Source organism: Gobio gobio (assembly GCF_949357685.1).
Source record: "Gobio gobio genome assembly, chromosome: 25".
Classification (NCBI taxonomy): domain Eukaryota; kingdom Metazoa; phylum Chordata; class Actinopteri; order Cypriniformes; family Gobionidae; genus Gobio; species Gobio gobio.
The window spans coordinates 15,386,516-15,405,778 of record NC_137121.1 but is presented as its reverse complement, the minus strand read 5'-3'; the positions used below and the strand labels follow the sequence as shown (position 1 = coordinate 15,405,778).

General features: G+C 37.6%; 1 protein-coding gene across 1 annotated transcript in view; it reads left to right on the top strand.

Moving 5' to 3' along the window:
- The first annotated feature begins 1,800 nt into the window (after window positions 1-1,800).
- fa2h (fatty acid 2-hydroxylase) overlaps window positions 1,801-19,263 on the top strand; it is a 33,494-nt gene continuing 16,031 nt past the window's right edge. Inside the window, exon 1 of the mRNA XM_079810004.1 lies at window positions 1,801-2,503. Coding sequence (XP_079666130.1) covers window positions 2,222-2,503 — 282 coding nt within the window. The 5' untranslated portion in view covers window positions 1,801-2,221. The remainder of the gene's footprint in view (window positions 2,504-19,263) is intronic.

Below are 19,263 nucleotides of genomic sequence, written 5' to 3'. Positions count from 1 at the left end.
ACACAGATCAAAACATATGGTCAAAAAAGCAAATACATGGAAATCAAATACAAATGGCATAAAAAATACAATGGCATATAACAGGACTAAAACAAACATCATTAGAATATTTTTAAATATGTGAATTTTGTGAATATTATGAGGTTGTCTAATTTTCATTTTAAATTGTGGGACATCAAGGCTTTATGAAAAGCATTCTTTACATTGTATTGTTTCAAACAGACAAACAAACAAATAAATAAATGTAAAACTACAATTTTGATCACATTTTGAATGACCGTCAGAAAAAGTATGCATTCAGTACTTTTAAAAGTTTCTTAAAATCAATTCTTATGGCAACAAATTGTGGATTCATTAATACATTTCTTAGCATCCACCATTGAAAATGAAAAGTGAGGTCTTAGAAACAGTTTTGTAAGACTTAAAACTCAGTTAATTACTAAAAGGACACAATCTCACAACACATCTGTGCTGGCATACGTTTGCATGCACAGCTTTTCTGCCTTGTTTGGCTCTCAGTTGTCTCATGACCTCGAGACAGGCCTTACCCACTTTGCATGATGTAGCAGGTCATGTAAAAAACAGAAGCAACTTTCTGTTTTTGGTAGATTTGCAACCTTCAAAAGTGAGTGAATGTTTAATAATTCAGAACTGATAATGATAATATTTCCAACCCTAATCTTAAATAAATTCACTAGCAAAGCAAAATAGGCCTTGTTTTTGTACATTATTTGATTAAACAAAATGGAACAGAGTTCTCTAACGAGCCTCTTCTCTTTATCTCCACCCATGCTATAAATTTGAATGGTTCAGTGCCATAAAATATGGGGCTGCAATAAATCTCTTGGTAACCACCAGTGCAAATTTTCATGTCCCTTTTTTCTTGCTCCTCCCATTATTCTACCTTACTCTGCCTGCCAATACTTGTAATTAATATGTAATTCATGAAAAGCTTTTGATTCAAAATATTAGCCTATTATAATTGTATAGTGTAATATTAGAAATAAGTCTTTAGACAATGCTTTACATGTAGATTAAATATTATGTAAGATGTGCGATTGTAATTTAGGCCCTTTCTGGAAAAAACAAAACAAAAAAACAATGTTGAGCATGTTTGTGAAACTTTTTATTTACTTTGCAATACTGCCACCCTGAGACGAAACTGTGATGCTCTACAATAAATCCTAAACTGGGCGCAAACACTGAAGATGTGAAACAGACCATATATTATGGGAAAACCCCTTTATTAATAATATTTTTATCATTATTTTTTTAATTTTAGGTTTTATGATGCAAAAAATAGGTTATGAAAGATTATGAAAGAGTAGAACAGTGTGACCAGACTGACTTTCGTTAATCAATCAATGTTTTGCATGTTTGCTTTTCATTTCTTATTAGTTAATAATTGTGATCATGTAGGCCTATCACTGTTTGTTCAACTGATGACGTCATAACGCAATTGAAAGAGGCTCGTGGTCGTGGATGCAATTTTTTTTTTTAAAAAAGCAATCATATTTAAAAGACCAAATATAATTGTATATTGTTATAGTTAAAAATAAAATAAAAAAACAGATTGGCTGCCGTGATGAAAAAATAACTAGTTTATGCTGGTCTACCATGCTGATTAATTCCCCAGAGATCAATAACAGCCAAATGTACAGGATGGGAAAACACTAGCGCTTTTTTTGTCAGCTCAAGTTAAATGAACACCTAAAAAAAGTCTGATCAGGTCACGTCACACCACACAGTACCATTAAACGCTATTGACAGCCTATCTGAAGTCGCGCCCTGTGTGTAAACACAACGATCGGGTTATGACAGCAACAACGCCCACACGGAGGAAGTTTAAATGAGCAAGTAGCTATCGATTGTTAACGTCAGTCAACTTTTGGCATATATGTAATTTAGAATAAAATAAAACAAAACAAACAAACATAAAAACTTTCGTGTGAAGAATAAACTCGAAAAACCGACTCAATCAGAGTCAAACAAGGTTTTCCACACTTGAAGGACGCGCAACAGGTGCTTAGATCGGCAGTGACTGCGTCATGAATTATTCATGAGATGCTTAATGAGCAGGCCGGCTATGAACTCTGCTCAGGCTCGAAGTCGAAAGTCAGTAGAGTAGCCTACACAACCGCTGGAGAAAGTCAGTGGGGGTCCCACCTTTGTGCCTACCTTTCTCTATCCTCTTGTGGACACCCCCTAAATTAATAGCAAAATGTCGCCTTCGGTGTCCCCTCGCTTTTTTTCTGAAAAGGAGGTAGCCAAACATTGCACTAAGGATTCGTGCTGGGTGTTGTTAGGGACGCGCGTGTACGATGTGACAGGGTTTCTTCGAATGCACCCGGGCGGAGAGGCGCTCATCCTCCGCCGGTCCGGCAAGGACATCAGCCGGGAGATCGAAGGACCCCCACACCGGCACTCGGAAAACGCCCGGAGGTGGATGGAGCAGTACTACATCGGTGAATGCGACAGAGACAGCACAGATGAAGATACGGAGGTAAGTCCCGAAATAGCAACTGAAAGTCACTCAATTAGTCAGTCACAAGCACTATTATCAGGAAGTTTAACTCAACTAGAGTTTTTTTTAAACATGTCACTCTTTGGTTCATCCGTTACTCCGCACAAACAAACTAGACAAGTGACTTCCGAATACTAAATTTTTAATAGCGTTGTCAGATTTGAGAAACTTTCTTTTGACTCGGTTCTTTTCAATGAATCTGTGGAAAAGAATCATTCGCGATTCGAATTCTGAATCGGTCCGAACAGTTCTCAAGTCATCAACTCGCTGAACCGAGAAATAAAACATATAGCCTACTGAAAATATTTACGACTTAATTGCCTGCCCTTTTTATCCGCGCCCATACGGATCAGAATTTTATAAGTACAATTTTATTAAAACACTTAATTTTTTTTTTGCCGTGTCTGTGAGTGAGAATTTAATTTTACTTTTGTGTTTTGTAAATTCAAATTATGTTTAGGTTCTAAATGACTAAACAAACTAGTCTCATAATAATACAAACATTACCTACTATTAATACGTTTTATCTGAGAAAACCTAATAAAAGTACTATATTTGCTACATATCTATATATAAACATTTTAGAACAAATCGCAAACGCTATTATGCAAAGAACACGTGATGACGCAATTAATGTCAGGACCTAATCCGATTTTATTTTTAAAATAATCGATTAGCCCAGTCGGTTTTTCTAGCATTTTTTACCTGTGCAGTAAATGTAAGGGATTTTTTTTCATTTGTGTCATTGTGTGAATATAAAATCTTTGAAAACAATTGGATAATAAGTTGTGTCGATTATCATAGTCGTGATATTTGTGCGTCGTGTCAGCAGATGGATATTCCAGTGAGGGCTCTTATTAGATAAACAAGCTTTCTGTCTCTACTTGCCTCTCTTCTGTCACTCCCTAAGGAACGGGTCGGGGGGACCAGGTATCTCAGCTTCCAGTTCCTGCTTTATGTATTATTCTGATTTTTATATCTTGTCATATGAAACTTTTAGATATTTCCAGTCTTTTATTTGCAAATGAGATATGTACTGACCTCAGTGCAGAAGAAGGGTGGATATTTCAAAATCCAGGAGGAGGTATAAACGAGTAGGCCTGTGTGTGTGACAATCAAACCGGTCTGTCTTGTCTAAGCAGTGGCATATCAGACACGACCCACAACACAATAGCTGAGAAGGAACATTTCCACGCCACTTCAGGTTTCATAGAGAACTGTCAGCATTTGAGAGGGTTCACATGAAGTATCATTGTGGTCACTTTACAATTCTACATGTGTTTCTGAATGAAATCAAGCTTCATTTGTTTTCTGGTATCTTGGACAATTTCAACTGTACATGCTCATCAAATAAGGGAGTGTTAAAATTTGCACTGTAGGCTACATTGTTGTGATTGGTTAGAAAATGTATACACTGAAAAATTAAATTTTTGCTTGACCTGAGTCAGACACTAATGTTATCAAACATTTCAAAGTAATTGCTTAAATTTGTATCTGGTTATATTATTCATAATTCATTATTTCATCCATCTTATTGCAGATTGTTAAGAAGTGGTATGTTTATTCTGCCCATTATAGTACAAATGTTCAGGGTTTTTACATTCAAAACCTGTAAATCCTTGCCGAAAACATATTAAGGAATTTTAAATGTAATTTCCAGGTCTGGAAAAGTCACGGAAATTACAAATTTTCCGAAAAGTTTTGTAGTGAATATTTAGGCCTGGATTCACAGACAAGGCTTAGATTAAGCCAGGATTAGTTCAATTGAGACATTTAAAGGGATAGTTCACCCATAAATGAAGATTCTGTCATCATTTACTCACCCTCAAGTTGTTCCAAACCTGTATAAATGTCTTTTTTCTGCTGTACACAAAGGAAGATGTTTGAGAAGATTGTAACCAAGCATAGATCTCGCCTACCATAGTATTTTTGTTCCCTACTATGGTAATCAATGGAGGGTGAGATCTTTCATTTTTGCGTGAACTATCCTTTTAAGTAGCTTTAATAAATGTCTTAGAAAAAAACGTGCATCTTGAGACAAAACAATGGCACTGGCATATTTTAAGAAATGTCAGCGCAAGTTGCTTTCAGTTAAAACAGCTCAAACATGCTTTTTAGACTGGGACTAGACTTAAAGGGTTAGTTCACCCAAAAATGAAAATTATGTCATTAATTACTCACCCTCATGTCGTTCGACACCCGTAAGACCTCCGTTCATATTCGGAACACAAATGAAGATATTTTTGTTGAAAGCTGATGGCTGAGAAAGGCTTCAGACAGGCCTCCATTGGCATTCAGTACATTTACACTCCCAAGACCCATAAAAGGCACTTAAAACGTCGTTACAAAGTCCATCTCACCACAGTGGCTCTACAATAATTTTACGAAGCGACGACAATAGTTTTTGTGCGCAAAAAAAAATCAAAATAACGACTTTATTCAACCTCTTCTTGTCTTCCGTGTGTGCCTCCACGACGCATGCGCGAGAATATGACGTAGCGCCAGCGTTCGGGAATCCATGAAATGCACACTTTAACCCCATTTTGAGAACTACGCCGAGACCTAAAGCACGATCAATGTAGAATTCAACAGCTTAGACACGCGCGTCTTCCTCTGCTTGTAAACAAATCGCTTCTGGGTCATATGTCCGAACGCCGGATCTGCGTTATATTCTCGCGCATGCGTCGTGGAGGCACACACGGAAGACAAGAAGAGGTTGAATAAAGTCGTTATTTTGATTTTTTTTGCGCACAAAAACTATTGTCGTCGCTTCGTAAAATTTTGTAGAGCCACTGTGGTGAGATGGACTTTGTAACAACGTTTTAAGTGCCTTTTATGGGTCTTGGGAGTGCCAATGGAGGCCTATCTGAGGCCTTTCTCAGCCATCAGCTTTCAACTAAAATATCTTCATTTGTGTTCCGAATATGAACGGAGGTCTTACGGGTGTCGAACGACATGAGGGTGAGTAATTAATGACAGAATTTTCATTTTTGGGTGAACTAACCCTTTAAGCCTTGTCTGTTTTTTGCAATCAATCTTTAAGATATTTTTTAAAAGATCTTAGAACAACTAGAAAAGTCATGCAAATGTATTTGTTTGTAATTCCAACGTATTTCTGAACCAAAGGCTTTAAAGCAGGGGTCTCAAACTCATTTTACCTGGGGGCCGCTGGAGGTAGACTCTGGGTCAGGCTGGGCCGCATCAAGTATTACACATAAAAAGTGTTTCAAGTATTCCAAAAAAAAGTAACAAAACTGATCCAATCTTCTCAATCTTTATTATTAACAGTTCTTCAACATGAATGTTTCTTCTGAACATGAACTGTTCCTCTGAATTTGAACTAAATATAGCCTATAGAAATTAAATCATTTAATATGAAATAATGAATGATTTTAATTTTATTTTAAATAATAGACTAATTCACCGCAAGGCCATAACCAGGTCAAACAGAACAGTGAGCAAAATTCTAGGTCTAAAACTAGTTGGGAAATAATCTTTTTGGGACTATTTGTAAACAATATTTGCATTTATTTGCGTCAAATATATTATTAATCCCGGTATTCTTCGCATGAGTGAGTGAATAAATGCATAGATCCGCGAAACACTTTCGAATCCTCTAGTGGTCTGGTGGTATAATTATTGTCAACCGTGTCAAAGGTTCCGGGTTCTAATCCGCTCTCATATAATTTTTCTTAATTAAAATCAAAGATGTTCATCAATGATTGTATAATAAGACCATGGATGCTTTTTGTTTCGTGATTTCACTGGAAAGATTAGAGTCTCTCTCAGCAACGGCATTAAGCGATCCGAGCCAAAAGAGAACGGAAACCCTGCATACTTTGATTTGATTGGTCATCTCAATCATTTTGACATTGATGAGCGCTGTTAGACCACATTCGTTTCTACTGTCTGATCAGCTTCGTTCGTCTGTTCCTGTCAATCACGCGGTGTCAACCAATTATACTGCATGAGGGAGGGGCGAGCCAACTCACTCACTCACTCACTCACTCACTCACTCACTCACTCACTCACTCACACACACACACACACACACACACAAAGGAGGCAGCTAGCGCGGCAAGCGCACACACAACGATTCAGCAAAAAGGTGCTTTTCAGAGCAACGCGCGGGCCGCACTAACACTAAACTTTGATGTCAAGAAGGGGGCCACAAAATATCATCCTGTGGTCCGCAAGTGGCCCGCGGGCCGCGAGTTTGAGACCCCTGCTTTAAAGGTTGTCTGGCTATCACCAGACCAAGCTCAATTTAAGATCGAACATTGGTCTGGGGAGTCTGCTTTGTATTTTCTACTGCACAAGAGGCGTGATAAACAAGCATAATTCAAAAGACTCTGTACGCAATTGGATAGTCCTTCGACCAATCAGACCACAAGAGGCGTGATAAACGGGCATCGATCCATCTCTTCTCTATCCGTCATCGTGTTAAACCCGCCAATAGCGTGCCAGGTGGATAAGCCAGTTTGTGATTGGTTCCCGTAAAAGTGTAACAGAAGCAGTAGAAATGAATGTACAGGTTTCCAGACTGAGCTGCAGGGCGAAATCAAATCGCCGGCAGATCAGGCTGGGTTTACCCAGTCTACTTTAAAGGGATAGTTCACCCAAAAATGAACTAACTGTTGTATGCGTGTTCACGAGAGACTGGCGTTCCAGCGCACGGCGTAGGACGCTCCGGTGAGAATATGCTAGTTCTCGCGAGAACCAAGTTTTGTTTTGCTCTATCCTCTGCGCTTCCGCGTTCTGATTCTACGCCGGCGTCCTACGTCATACGCTAGTCTCTCGTGAATGCGTATACGACAGTAATTGGAAGTTAGAGATTACAGTTTGTAACGTTTTAAATATGGATATTTGTCTTACACAAATGCATCGCTTCACTTCAGAAGGCCTTTATTAATCCCCCGGAGCCGTATGGATTACGTTTATGATTGCTTGATGCACTTTAATGGACTTCAAAACAGAAACAGCCATTATAATGCTGGGAAGCTCAAGGACATTTTTTAAATATATAACTCTGATAATATTCGTCTGAAAGAAGAATGTCATATACACCTTGGATGAATTGAGGGTTAGTAAATCATGGCTAATTTTCATTTTTGGGTGAACTATCTCTTTAAAGAACCGATGACATCATTGATTATTGCTAAACCCCCATTGCTGTAATCATTTAGCATGTTTGTTGTAAAGCAGGAGTGTGTTTGTATGTGATATATTGAATGAGTGTGTGTATTTGCGAGGATTGTGCAGATTTGAGCCCTTTTGACACATTGCACATTGCCCACATTTGATGCTGAATTTAACTTCGAGGCTTTGAGTCACCCGCCCAGGAACATGTTAAAGTCCTTTCTTAGCAGCTATGATTGCAGTGTAAACAGTCTGATCCGTTTAATAGTGTGAAGACTTGAGTCCCCACCACTAAACACAAGGGCTCTCTGCCTGAGACATTGCTTCTATTTCCACATAGTTCTCAAGCATGTTTTAACACTCTCCGGAGATGTATCCTGCTGTAGTACAAGGTATTTTGTTTTTACATTATTAATGAGTCAGAGTGATTTCAAACTCCAGGGAAGTTATGGAGATGTAATTTAAAAAATCAGCTAAAGGTTATTGCGCTACCAATGGTTGCCAAGTATTTGTTTGTGTCTCAGGATTTTTTTGTCTCAATGCAAAATATCAAAAGCAAATTTCTCCCTAGAACAAAACTGAGTTTGTCTCATGGGATTATCTCAGCTGATTTGCAATTTTTATTAGACATATCTGATATCAGAGTATGGCGTAAAAATTTAAATGCAAAATCCTCTTTAGATGTGAGTTACTAGTGGCTATCGAGTACAGTCCCAGGTGTTTTTATTTTGGATTATTTCATTGCAAAATATCAGAAATAAATGCAATTTTCAGACATTTGGTATCTTATATATAATATACACTACTGCTTAAAAGTTTTTTTTTTTTTTTTAGAAAAATTTATGCTTTTATTCAGCAAGTACACATTAAATAGATCAAAAGTTACAATAAAGACATTTTATAATGTTACAATAGATTTTTATTTCAAATAAATGCTTCATTCATCATATAATTGTGAGAACACGTTCCACAAAAATATTGAACTGTAATAATAAAATAATAAGAAATGTTTCTTGAGCAGCATATTAGAGAATGATTTCCTAAGGATCATGTGACACTGAAGATCGGAGTAATGATGCTGAAAATACAACTTTGATCACAGAAATACATTACATTTTAAAATATATTCAAATAGAAAACAGTTATTTTAAAATATAGAAATATTTAACAATATTACTGTTTTACTGTAATATTATTTACTGTAATTTTTGATCAAATAAATTCAGCTTTGGTGAGTATTAGCGATAAAAAAAACTTTTGAACAGTTGTGTATTCTCCCTGATACGATTCTGATATAATTTGATATGCAATTAAGTGATATTTTTGTTTTATTTCAGGGCTTGTCATTTCCATTTTTCCCAAGGAGCACATGTTAAAAACTTTAGGAAGGGAATGAAAATGTATCAAATAATGTGTATTTTCCTTAATAAATGAATACAAGGAGACATTTACAAGCAAAATGATTGAATTTATTACAAAAGTACACCAGGTTTTTAAATATTTATGCTTCAAACTGTATTTAATAATTATCTAAATATTTATTCGTAATGTGTGACTTTTAATTGTAAACAAACTCGAAAAACACCAGAACTCTTTTGAAATGTATATGCTTTACTATTGCCTGCTGCTCATTCAAAAAGATGAGGGAGATAAAATATGCACTTTTATATCCATCTATCATATATTACAATATAAACACCATAAAGTGAACATTTACATAATTTGACAGTAGATCATAAGCAATCATTAAGCATAAATGTGCGGTATTCATTGATTGCGAACTCCTCTGAAACCACGAGCCTGTAGAAAGCACAATAGTGCCACATTTTGACTTTGAACATCTAGCACTCGCATTTATATAATGAAGTCATAGCCATTTGAACTTTGATATATTATTCGATTTCTGATTTTCCACCCTCAAATTTAAGACCTCTTAAAATTATAATCAATACGTTTGTTATATTATTTAAGATATTTTAGAGCTTTTCTCCCGATTTCACAGACAAGGCTTAAAGGGTTAGTTCACCCAAAAATGAAAAGTATCTCATAATTTACTCACTCTCAAGCCATCCTAGGTTTATATGACATTCTTATTTCAGACGAATACAATCGAAGTTATATTAAAAATGTCTTGGCTAATCCAAACTTTATAATGGCAGTGAATGGCAACCCAAAATTTGAAGCCCGAAATCCTATCATAAAAGTACTCCACACTGCTCCGGGGGGTTAATAAAAGCCTTCCCATCGAATCGATTGGTTTGTGTTAGAAAAATATCCATATTTAAAACTAATATCTAGCTTCTGGCGGACCACCTTCCGTATTCAGCTTCTCGCAGGTCAAAACGCTTCATGCGACGTCATCATTGAGCCAGTTATGCTTTTTTTGTAAGTTGAATACGGAAGGTGGTCTGCCAGAAGCTAGATATTTTACCTTTACTTTACTTTTATGATGGATGGATGCACTTTTTTGGGGCTTCAAATTTTGGTCTGCCATTATAAAGCTTGGATTAGCCAGGACATTTTTTAATATAACTCTGATTGTATTCGTCTGAAAGAAGAATGTCATATACACCTAGCATGGCTTGAGGGTGAGTAAATCATGGAGTAATTTTCATTTTTGGGTGAACTATCACTTTGTTGAAAAATGCTCTAATTGAACTAAGGCCTAATCCTGGCTTAATCTAAGCCTTGTCTGTGAAACAGGGCCTTTGTGACTTTCATAAAACGTAATTTTGTTTAGACTTTAAAGATGAGCGGGGTCTATTTTTATTTACATGCTTCTAAATACATTTGATAGTTAGTTCACATATTTTTTTTAGTCGCAAATGCGAGTGAAATGCTTGCATTGTTGAGACCTGGATTTCTTAAATGATCTTGTGAAAATCCTATGCATTTCCACCTCACATTTATTTGAGTGACTTCTCAAACAGAAGACAGCCCTAAACCAGTGCGATCTACAAAAGTTCAGTAAAGTTCTATCATGGTTATCATATTTTTTCAATCGTTTTTATTACGCACTGCTTTTCAATCAAGCATGAATAAAATTCTGAAAAACTGGCTAGACCTGCTGTACATTTTGAAAACTTGGAAGTATTCGTAGTATTATGACATTGCAAGAGCAAACTCAAAACCCTCGGTCAAGTATCAAAAACAAACGTCCAAGAAAACTGGGGGAATCGTCTGTCTCTTTTGCTTATTGATTGCTCATGAAACCAGCTGGACCTGTTGACTAGGTGCGGGGGCTGTTGTCCATTTGCTCATATCTAGTGAGGGTATGGCAAGGCGATGACCTGTTATGGGCGTGTTGCCAGTGATGTAATGACAAAATGGTTCCTCTTCTTGAGCAAGCATGAATTTGAATGAGTAGAATGAGATAAAAGGATGAATACAGCAATGCATGAATGTCTAGGTAAATGGTTGTTAGGCTTATATATGCATATATTGATTGTCCTTTATGAAACAACTGTCCTTGTGGCTGCGAGTTACCTTGTAACTAAGATCATAATGGTCATTGTAAACCATGGTATCACTTCAATTCAAAACTCTGTACAGAGGTGAAAGGACAAAGGCTTCCTTAGCACCTTTATTTAAGGCTGTTTTTTTGTGGCACGTCATCTCACATAACGCCCACACACTCCCAAATGCTCTGACACATGCACATTTATATTTATGACTAAAGATTGGATTATTGGCTGTTTTAGGCTTAAGGTTTATTTTGTTTTCCATTACAGAGATTTTCCGCTTAACAGGACTAAATATTTTTTTATTATATTATATTTTAAGTGTTAGATGATGACAGGTTGTAAAATGCAAATGCCCTTTTTTCCCCTATTTTTTTTTATTAAATATCCAATATTGACTGATACAATAAATACAATTTCTCATTTTTACAGATATTCCAGTCCAAAATGAAACATTTGGTCAGAGTGAACTGGGTTAGTTGCCTGCTGATTTTTGAGAAGAACGTAATAAGGCAGAGGCATGAATCTCTGGAATGTTTCCTTTCTGAGGATATGAATCTCATTTCTCCTTCAATAGCCTTTTTGTTTTCCATGGCTTCAGCCACAAAGAAGCATGCCAACCTTCAACAAGGGCCAACTTGGTTGTGCTCAATACAGTGAAATTCCCTGAAATTCCTTTCATAATGTTGTCTCGTGGTTGTGATGGGACCCATGGCAGACGACCCGTGGCATAGGCAACATATACGGTTGCTTAGGGCGCAAAATGACTGGGGGACGCCACATAAGAGGCAGGTCGGTTCTACGGTAGTGCTAGGTGGTGATAAGCACCCTAAAACAAAAGCAAGAGCACCCTCAGGTTAATACTATAATATCATATTGGAGAAACTGATTTACAAATGCTCCAGTGCGTATTTGTGTGTACGCCACAGGGTTTCTATTTACAATGTGTGTTTGCAGCGTTGAGCAATGAAGCCAATCACAGACATGTCTGTTGATTTCTTGAACGCGATGGCCAATCAGAGGTTAAAGTTAGTCAGAATCCACTCACTGCTTAAAACGCTAGAGTTTTTGTTCAGTGCTGCTTTCTGCACGCTTGCGAATCCTCTCATTATACAAATCAAAGTGTAGTCACTGTGTAAATATGAGATAAATTATGCAGTGTAGACTGCTTTATTGATTAAAACAGAACTTTGTGATATTGTGATGAAGTGAGTCTGAGATGAGGGACAGCTTTTTAGTGATTTTAAATGGAACGCACTGCACGTTTAGCCAGTTAACATCCTTTTAGCCTACTTTAGATTACAATATGTTTATGATAGCAAAGTTAACATCAACAAAAATAGAAATGGTCGACAAAAGGATATGTTGGACTATTTTAAACACTTCCTGCATCATGACAAAGCAACGGTGAAGCTACGGTGGCCGACATGGGACAAAGATGTCGTCGTCTGAGACAGCAGAATGTAGCTAACGCTCTGTAGAGCATTTTGTCCTACTGTAGAAACATGGTGGCGCAAAATGGCGACTTCACTTTAAGGGGACCCGCGGTGTATGTAGATAGAAACGGTTCATTATTTTAGGTCTTTGCACACCACTAAAAAACATAGTTATGTATATTTTATTGCATTTGTCAATAGATCCTCATAGATATTACACACTGCACCTTTAAATACATCGTTATTTATGCATGACAGCGCAGTTACCATGTATTAGTTTCGCCATTAGCATTCCTCATGTATATGTTTTCGGAAAAATCAGCGAAAGCATAAGTTAACGAAACTTCGTGGCAGACAGTGATGTCTGTAAAATTCTGAAATGGCTTTTTTAGAACCTCTTTACTGGCAACACTAACACTCAGTTTTAAACTGTAAGTAAAGTGCTCAAAATAAATGTAAATTTTTTTTTTAGTTATATTGCTACTTGTTTTTAAAGGGTTAGTACACTCAACATTTTTTATTCTGTCATTAATTACTTACCCTCATGTCGTTTGACACCCGTAAGACCTCCGTTCATCTTCGGAACACAAATGAAGATATTTTAGTTGAAATCCGATGGCTCAGAAAGGCCTCCATTGGCACAATGCACTTTACACTCTCAAGACCCATAAAAGGTACTAAAGACATCGTTACAAAGTCCATCTCACTACAGTGCAGGTTCTACAATAACTTTATGAAGCAACGAGAATAGTCTGTGCGCAAAAAAAACCTTAAATAACGACTTGTATAGTGATGACCGATTTCAAAACAAGGCATCATGAAGCTTCGAAGCGTTATGAATCAGCGAGTCGAATCATGATTCGGATTGCATGTCAAACCACCAAACTGCTGAAATCACGTGACTTTGGCGATCCAAACCGCTGAATCGACTCACTGATTCATAACGCTTCGAAGCTTCATGATGCAGTGTTTTGAAATCGGTCATCACTATATAAGTCGTTATTTAGGTTTTTTTTGCGCACAAAAACTATTCTCTTCGCTAAGTATTAAAAGAAACCAGGGCTAGGACTGTAATCTATAGCATTTATGATTTGCAATCATTTATGTTTAGGTATGTCATTTTCTAGTGTATGCTCACAAATAGGGATGACCGGGAAGAGTCTAGTTTATTGCACTTTTTTGTCGATTTGTATTGTTTAATTCTTGTGCGATTTTCTTTTTTTATCCATATTTGTTGTTTATTATCAGCATTTATTTACTTCATACTTAACGTTCAGCACTATTCATTCAAGTTTTTGCTATCTAAAATCTCACTTAGGGCACCAACAGAGCCTGGACTGGTCGTGATGGGACCTCCATATTGGAGCAGTGTAGTTTGTGTAATATTGTAAGTACACCAATAACCACAAGACTTTAGGATGAATAGGTATCCTCTGGTGTGAGAACTGTTTACTGTGGGCTGCTATGCCAACAGGGACGGCTTCAGTCTTGGTTCCTCCAGTGTCATCAAACCGCTTCACTTTGTAACCCTCCATTCTCTTTCCCCAAGGAGACCGTGTCAGACTGGCGAATTACACCTTTGGAGCACAAGGCGTTTGGGAGCCAAAGGTCCAATCATAGGACATGCTCAGAATTTCTCACTGATAGATTATAATGTAGGTCACTCACTGATAGATTACACACAGATGGTTCGGCCACCATCTGTCCCTAATGTAACAAAGGTTTGCTCATTAATTGCATCAAGATACCGGACGGGCCCCGGGAGAGGAGCATGCTGGGTACAAGAGTCATAAGCCTGGTGTCACCAGGAGACTCCTGTTGCCTTGGCACTGAATGGAACCTGGGACCCGGAATCTCTCAATGGCTAATTTAGAAAAACATACTATAGGTTTTTTAATGCTTCCTGGAGAACAACGAACTCTTTGTCAGTAAGTTGATGCAAAAGAGGAAAATCAGTGCTTAAACTTAAACTTAAAATGTATTCAGAAAGGAAGCTTGCACAGTGGCTTGACTGTGTTAAAGTTCACTCTGACACTCCTATGAGCTGCACACAGTTTAGTGGTTTAGTCTCATGCAGACTAATTGAACTGCTTATAATACAATGCATAGAGAATCATTGTGCGAACTGAATCAGTGTGATTCATATAAACCCTGTCCAAATTGTGGCTTCCAAAAGAAAAAGGGTGTATTGTTCCGAAGCCGCATGACACCATGGAGGTTCAGCAGAACCAACATACACATTTTGATGTTGATTTGCTGGAAAATGTACTTGTAATGTTGATATTGTAAATTGAACATGATATATTTTGAATAAGCATCTGAATAACCCGTTTCTCCATCTACATGTTGATCTTCTGTTTGAATCTCACATATCTCACAGCTTGAAATCCGATCAGTGTGTTAAAAAAAAGCTTCTTAAAGATATTGAGATACTAAGCTACTAGCCAAAACAAGTTTGACCAGAGAAGGTTATAGATTTTGGAACAATCAGGAGGCGTCATTCAAAGGATCTTTTGTAGGTTCTTACATCTATGACTTAAGTGTTTTGTAACTTTTGTTATTTGAAAAGTACTTCAATGTGCTGATGAAGTTTCTAACAGGTTCAGCCAGTAGAGAAGAACCTCATTTGTTCAACCAGGAGGAATGACACATCAATGTTGGAAAACTATGTTCTAGGTTTAATATAATTATTGATTTTTATAGGTCGCACCTTATCTCATAAGATACATAACCGCATTATATAATTGTTCGTTATAGAGAACATGAAGCTGAGATATTCCTCTTTTTAACAGAAAGGCAGAACCGTTTATGTCTGCTTGGGGAATATTTGGTAAAGTTGAGTATTAAACTTTAAACTACAGTCATGCAGGGCTGTCACTATACCACAGTCGTTTGTAGCAACTACACTAATAAAATGTTAACATTTTTGAAACGCGATTTAAACACATTTGTGTATTTAAAAGGGTAAATATGAATAAAAACTTTAAACTTAAAAAAAACAACAATTGGACTTTGCACCAAAGTCTCAATTTTTGACGTCACAAATAATCTCAAAATAGGAAAAGTGCCCAGGATGCACACGTAGCAAAGTGATAGTGAGTTTTGAATCTGTGAACTTCAGACGTGCTAATCCTGTTGCACGCATTTCTAATCTCCTCGCTGATGCTCTTTCTGAATTGAAGGTCTTTACATGTGAGACTGCACTTGAACGCTGAACTCTGTACGATAGGACAAGCTCGTGTGTGCAGACCTGCAAATGATTTGTTGTTTGAAGGGAGGGACCTGAAAAAAATTCTGTTATTGCATGTCGATTTATGGCCGCCTTTTACAAGCAAACAGCCTTTACAATTACCCTTTTCATGGTTTTTTTTATTTATTTATTTTATTTACTTTGCACTATGCAAACATGCACACATATCCTGGTTTAAGCAGTATAGTTTAAAAAGATTTATTCTGTCATAATCAGATGAGAATTGACTGGTTTTAGAACAAATCATGCCGAATAGTCACAACAACCTTTGCTCGATTATACCCACCCTTGCCCATATCTAATCTTTATTATATCAGCCAACTCCAGGATAATGAAGCTGGCCATTGATGTCAAATTTGGCTTGGTAAATGAGGAAAGGTATAAAGTAAAAGACAAAAATAGAGCAAGAAAATTCTCCCAGTTTCTGAACCAGCAGGTTCCACCAGTTCTCTGGGTGATGTAGCTTACCAACCAACAACATCCCTGTTTATGGTGAGAGTGGACAGGTCTCAGCCCCGCCTACCACTTTAAATTCCAGATCCACAGGTTTGGGATCAGTTTCGACGTTCGACTAGTGTCTTTACCTAGCAGAAATAAGCGGTTAAAAAGCAGATCCTGGACCAGCTATGGAGTGACACTTTTGAGAGGAAAGCACAGGGAAAGAGGCATTGGATGGCTATAAATAACTCCGAATTTGAGACCTTCAGTACATTCTAGGTTCAGTACATTTAAGCTCAGTCAACAGCATTTGTGGCTTTATGATGATTACCCCCCCAAAAAAAATATTTAAAAAAGCAGAAATTTGGGTTACAGTGAGACACTTAAAAATGCAAAATGACTTTAAAAAACTTTAAATTTCTGCTTTGCAATCCTCAATAATTGGCCCCCTTCACTTCCTTGTAAACCTACATTTTTGCTTTTTTTTTTTAAGAGGAAGAGGTACGAGTTGTAATTATTGGTCTTATGGAATATCAACATTATGCCACAAATGCTGTCCGTTAAGTACTGAACCTGGAATATTCCTTTAACAAGCACACATTTATCAGACATACTACAACCATGCTTGTTCAGTGCATTTAAGTCAACATGCATTTTTGTTTAGTCATTTACATATGTATCTTGTTGAGCAGGAAGCCTGCCTCTTCTGCTTATATCCCAGGAATGCTTCACATTTGACAACCTCACATCATTGTTTATTTCAACTGTAGTCATATTAAAACCTAAGCATTCTACATGGAGAATCGGTCGATCTTCATTTATACAACCAGTGTGTTTAGAGAGACATATGGATTTGGGAATTGGACAGGTTGTCGAGGGACTTCTGCCTGCACATTTACATAAGTGTTGCTCTGAATAACACAAGCCAAATGTTTTACATCTGCCCCAAATCAGTGCCACTTCACATGGCTGATGTTTTCGACAGCTTGGAATAGTCCATCAGTTCCTGCCTCTTATCAAGATCAGTCCGTCCAACTGTGTATCCTGGCACCGATTGGATAATGGTTAATTATTAACTTGGAAGAATCCTACTGGGTCATGTGACCCTCTTGCCCTGACACTGTTAAAACAGGTGAGGTAATGCGGTGTAACCTTGTTTTTTTTTTAACGTTTTTGTTTCTGAAGAACCACTGACTTTGACTAATTTTGTAAGAAATTCCAAAATAATGCCTGATAAGGTTGCGTCAAGACCGAGTTTCATGAGCACTAAAACCTGAGAAGAATTGTTTTATTTTGCAGTTCAACAACCTAAATCAGGGGTGTCCAATCCTTCTGGAAGGCCAACGTCTCACAGAGTGTAGGTCCAATCTGCCCCAACACGCATGTCTGGATGTTTAGTTATTCTGAAAAGCTTGAAGAGGTGTGTTTAATTTGGTTTGGAGCTAAACTCAGCAGGGCAATGACAATGTGGAGCAGGATTGGACATCCCTGATCTAAATAAACCCCAACAATATCAGTCAATGTCAATATGAATTTTGACCGTAGCACTTTATTCTACTGGAAACCCCTTCTCGGGAGTCGGGAAGATCAGACTTGCCCAGTCAATGATACTTAAACAAACATCTCGTTTGTACAAGCATTAGAGGAACAATCACTCAGGTGGAAGTATCCAAACTAGCATCTATGCTTTTAGAAAGATGATTCATACCAAACATTCTCACTTCCCACACCTTTGTTAATGCTAAACTGATTTTGAACCATTCCAAATGTATGCAATTTGCTCCTGTTCACTTACCGAGAACAATATGGGTGTGTTTTTTTATTTAGTTGGTATGTGGCCACATTTGCTCCTACATCTCTATCTGGGGAATGTGGTGGGTTTGAGCAAATTGAGAAGAGTCACTATCGACTGGGAGTGACTCAGTATAGGGTTTGGCTAGGCGATTCTGATGACCTTGGTGCCCTTTCAAGCGTATGTATTCGACGCTCTCAACCCCCAACCATAGTCTTACCGCCACCCCAGCACCATTCGACACACTGCCAGCCCTGTTCGGATTGTGCCAGCCTGAGCCCTCATCCTCTGTCCTTCACGCTTTTGTTCTCGTAAGTCTTTCTTTATGTATGCGTGTCTCTGTCATTCAGTGTCCCGGACCCATACTGCTCCATAAAGAAGCCTTATTGTTCCCCCAGAGGAATTCTTTCAGCCCCTACAACGCTGGCCTCCTTCTTGCCCTCATTTTACTGAACATGCATTTTCTGCATTTCACCACTGTCTCAAATCTCATTTGATGACTTTATTTGCCACACTTCTAGTTTTGAATCTCACCAAAAAACGTAGAAGGATGTGGCTGTTTCCATGGAATCCTGGTTTTACGCCTGGATAGATAGAACGCCATGCTCCACAGTCGGCCACGCCCAAATATAGGGTAACCCTGAAAACTTTTCACACCTGGTTGATGTAATATTATTTACGTCACTATGTAAAGTACGCTGTCACTTGATTACAAATATGCAGTGCAGCTGTCGTAACTTTAGTCCATTTGATTTTTGCATACCACACCGGAAAATGATACCGTCTAGGTGTAATGACTTATGTCTGTATTTTCATGCATTCCACTCTGTTGGTCATCATGCAGAGCTCCAGAAATAATCACACAGTGCTTTCGCTGAATGTTGAAAACGACAACATCCTGCTATTACTTTACTTCCTTCTTTTTTCTTTCATACCAATAAGGACCTTGCAATAAATTTGTGCTCTCTAGACATCAGCATTGACCATTAAAAAACCAGGCTGTAACCACTACAAAGGACTGCTAACCTCATCCAAATTGACTTTATTTTCTCTCAGTATCCACTAAGGACAATTGGACAGCCTCTCTTCTGTAAATAAGCACCCTTTTACAAAGTAATTGTATATAATGATAGGTGGTGGGTTGCGTTGTGTGATTTTACCAAGAGGAGATCATGTATGCATGATTTGATTGCAGTTTGTTTAGGTTTAATTAACTGTGAAGA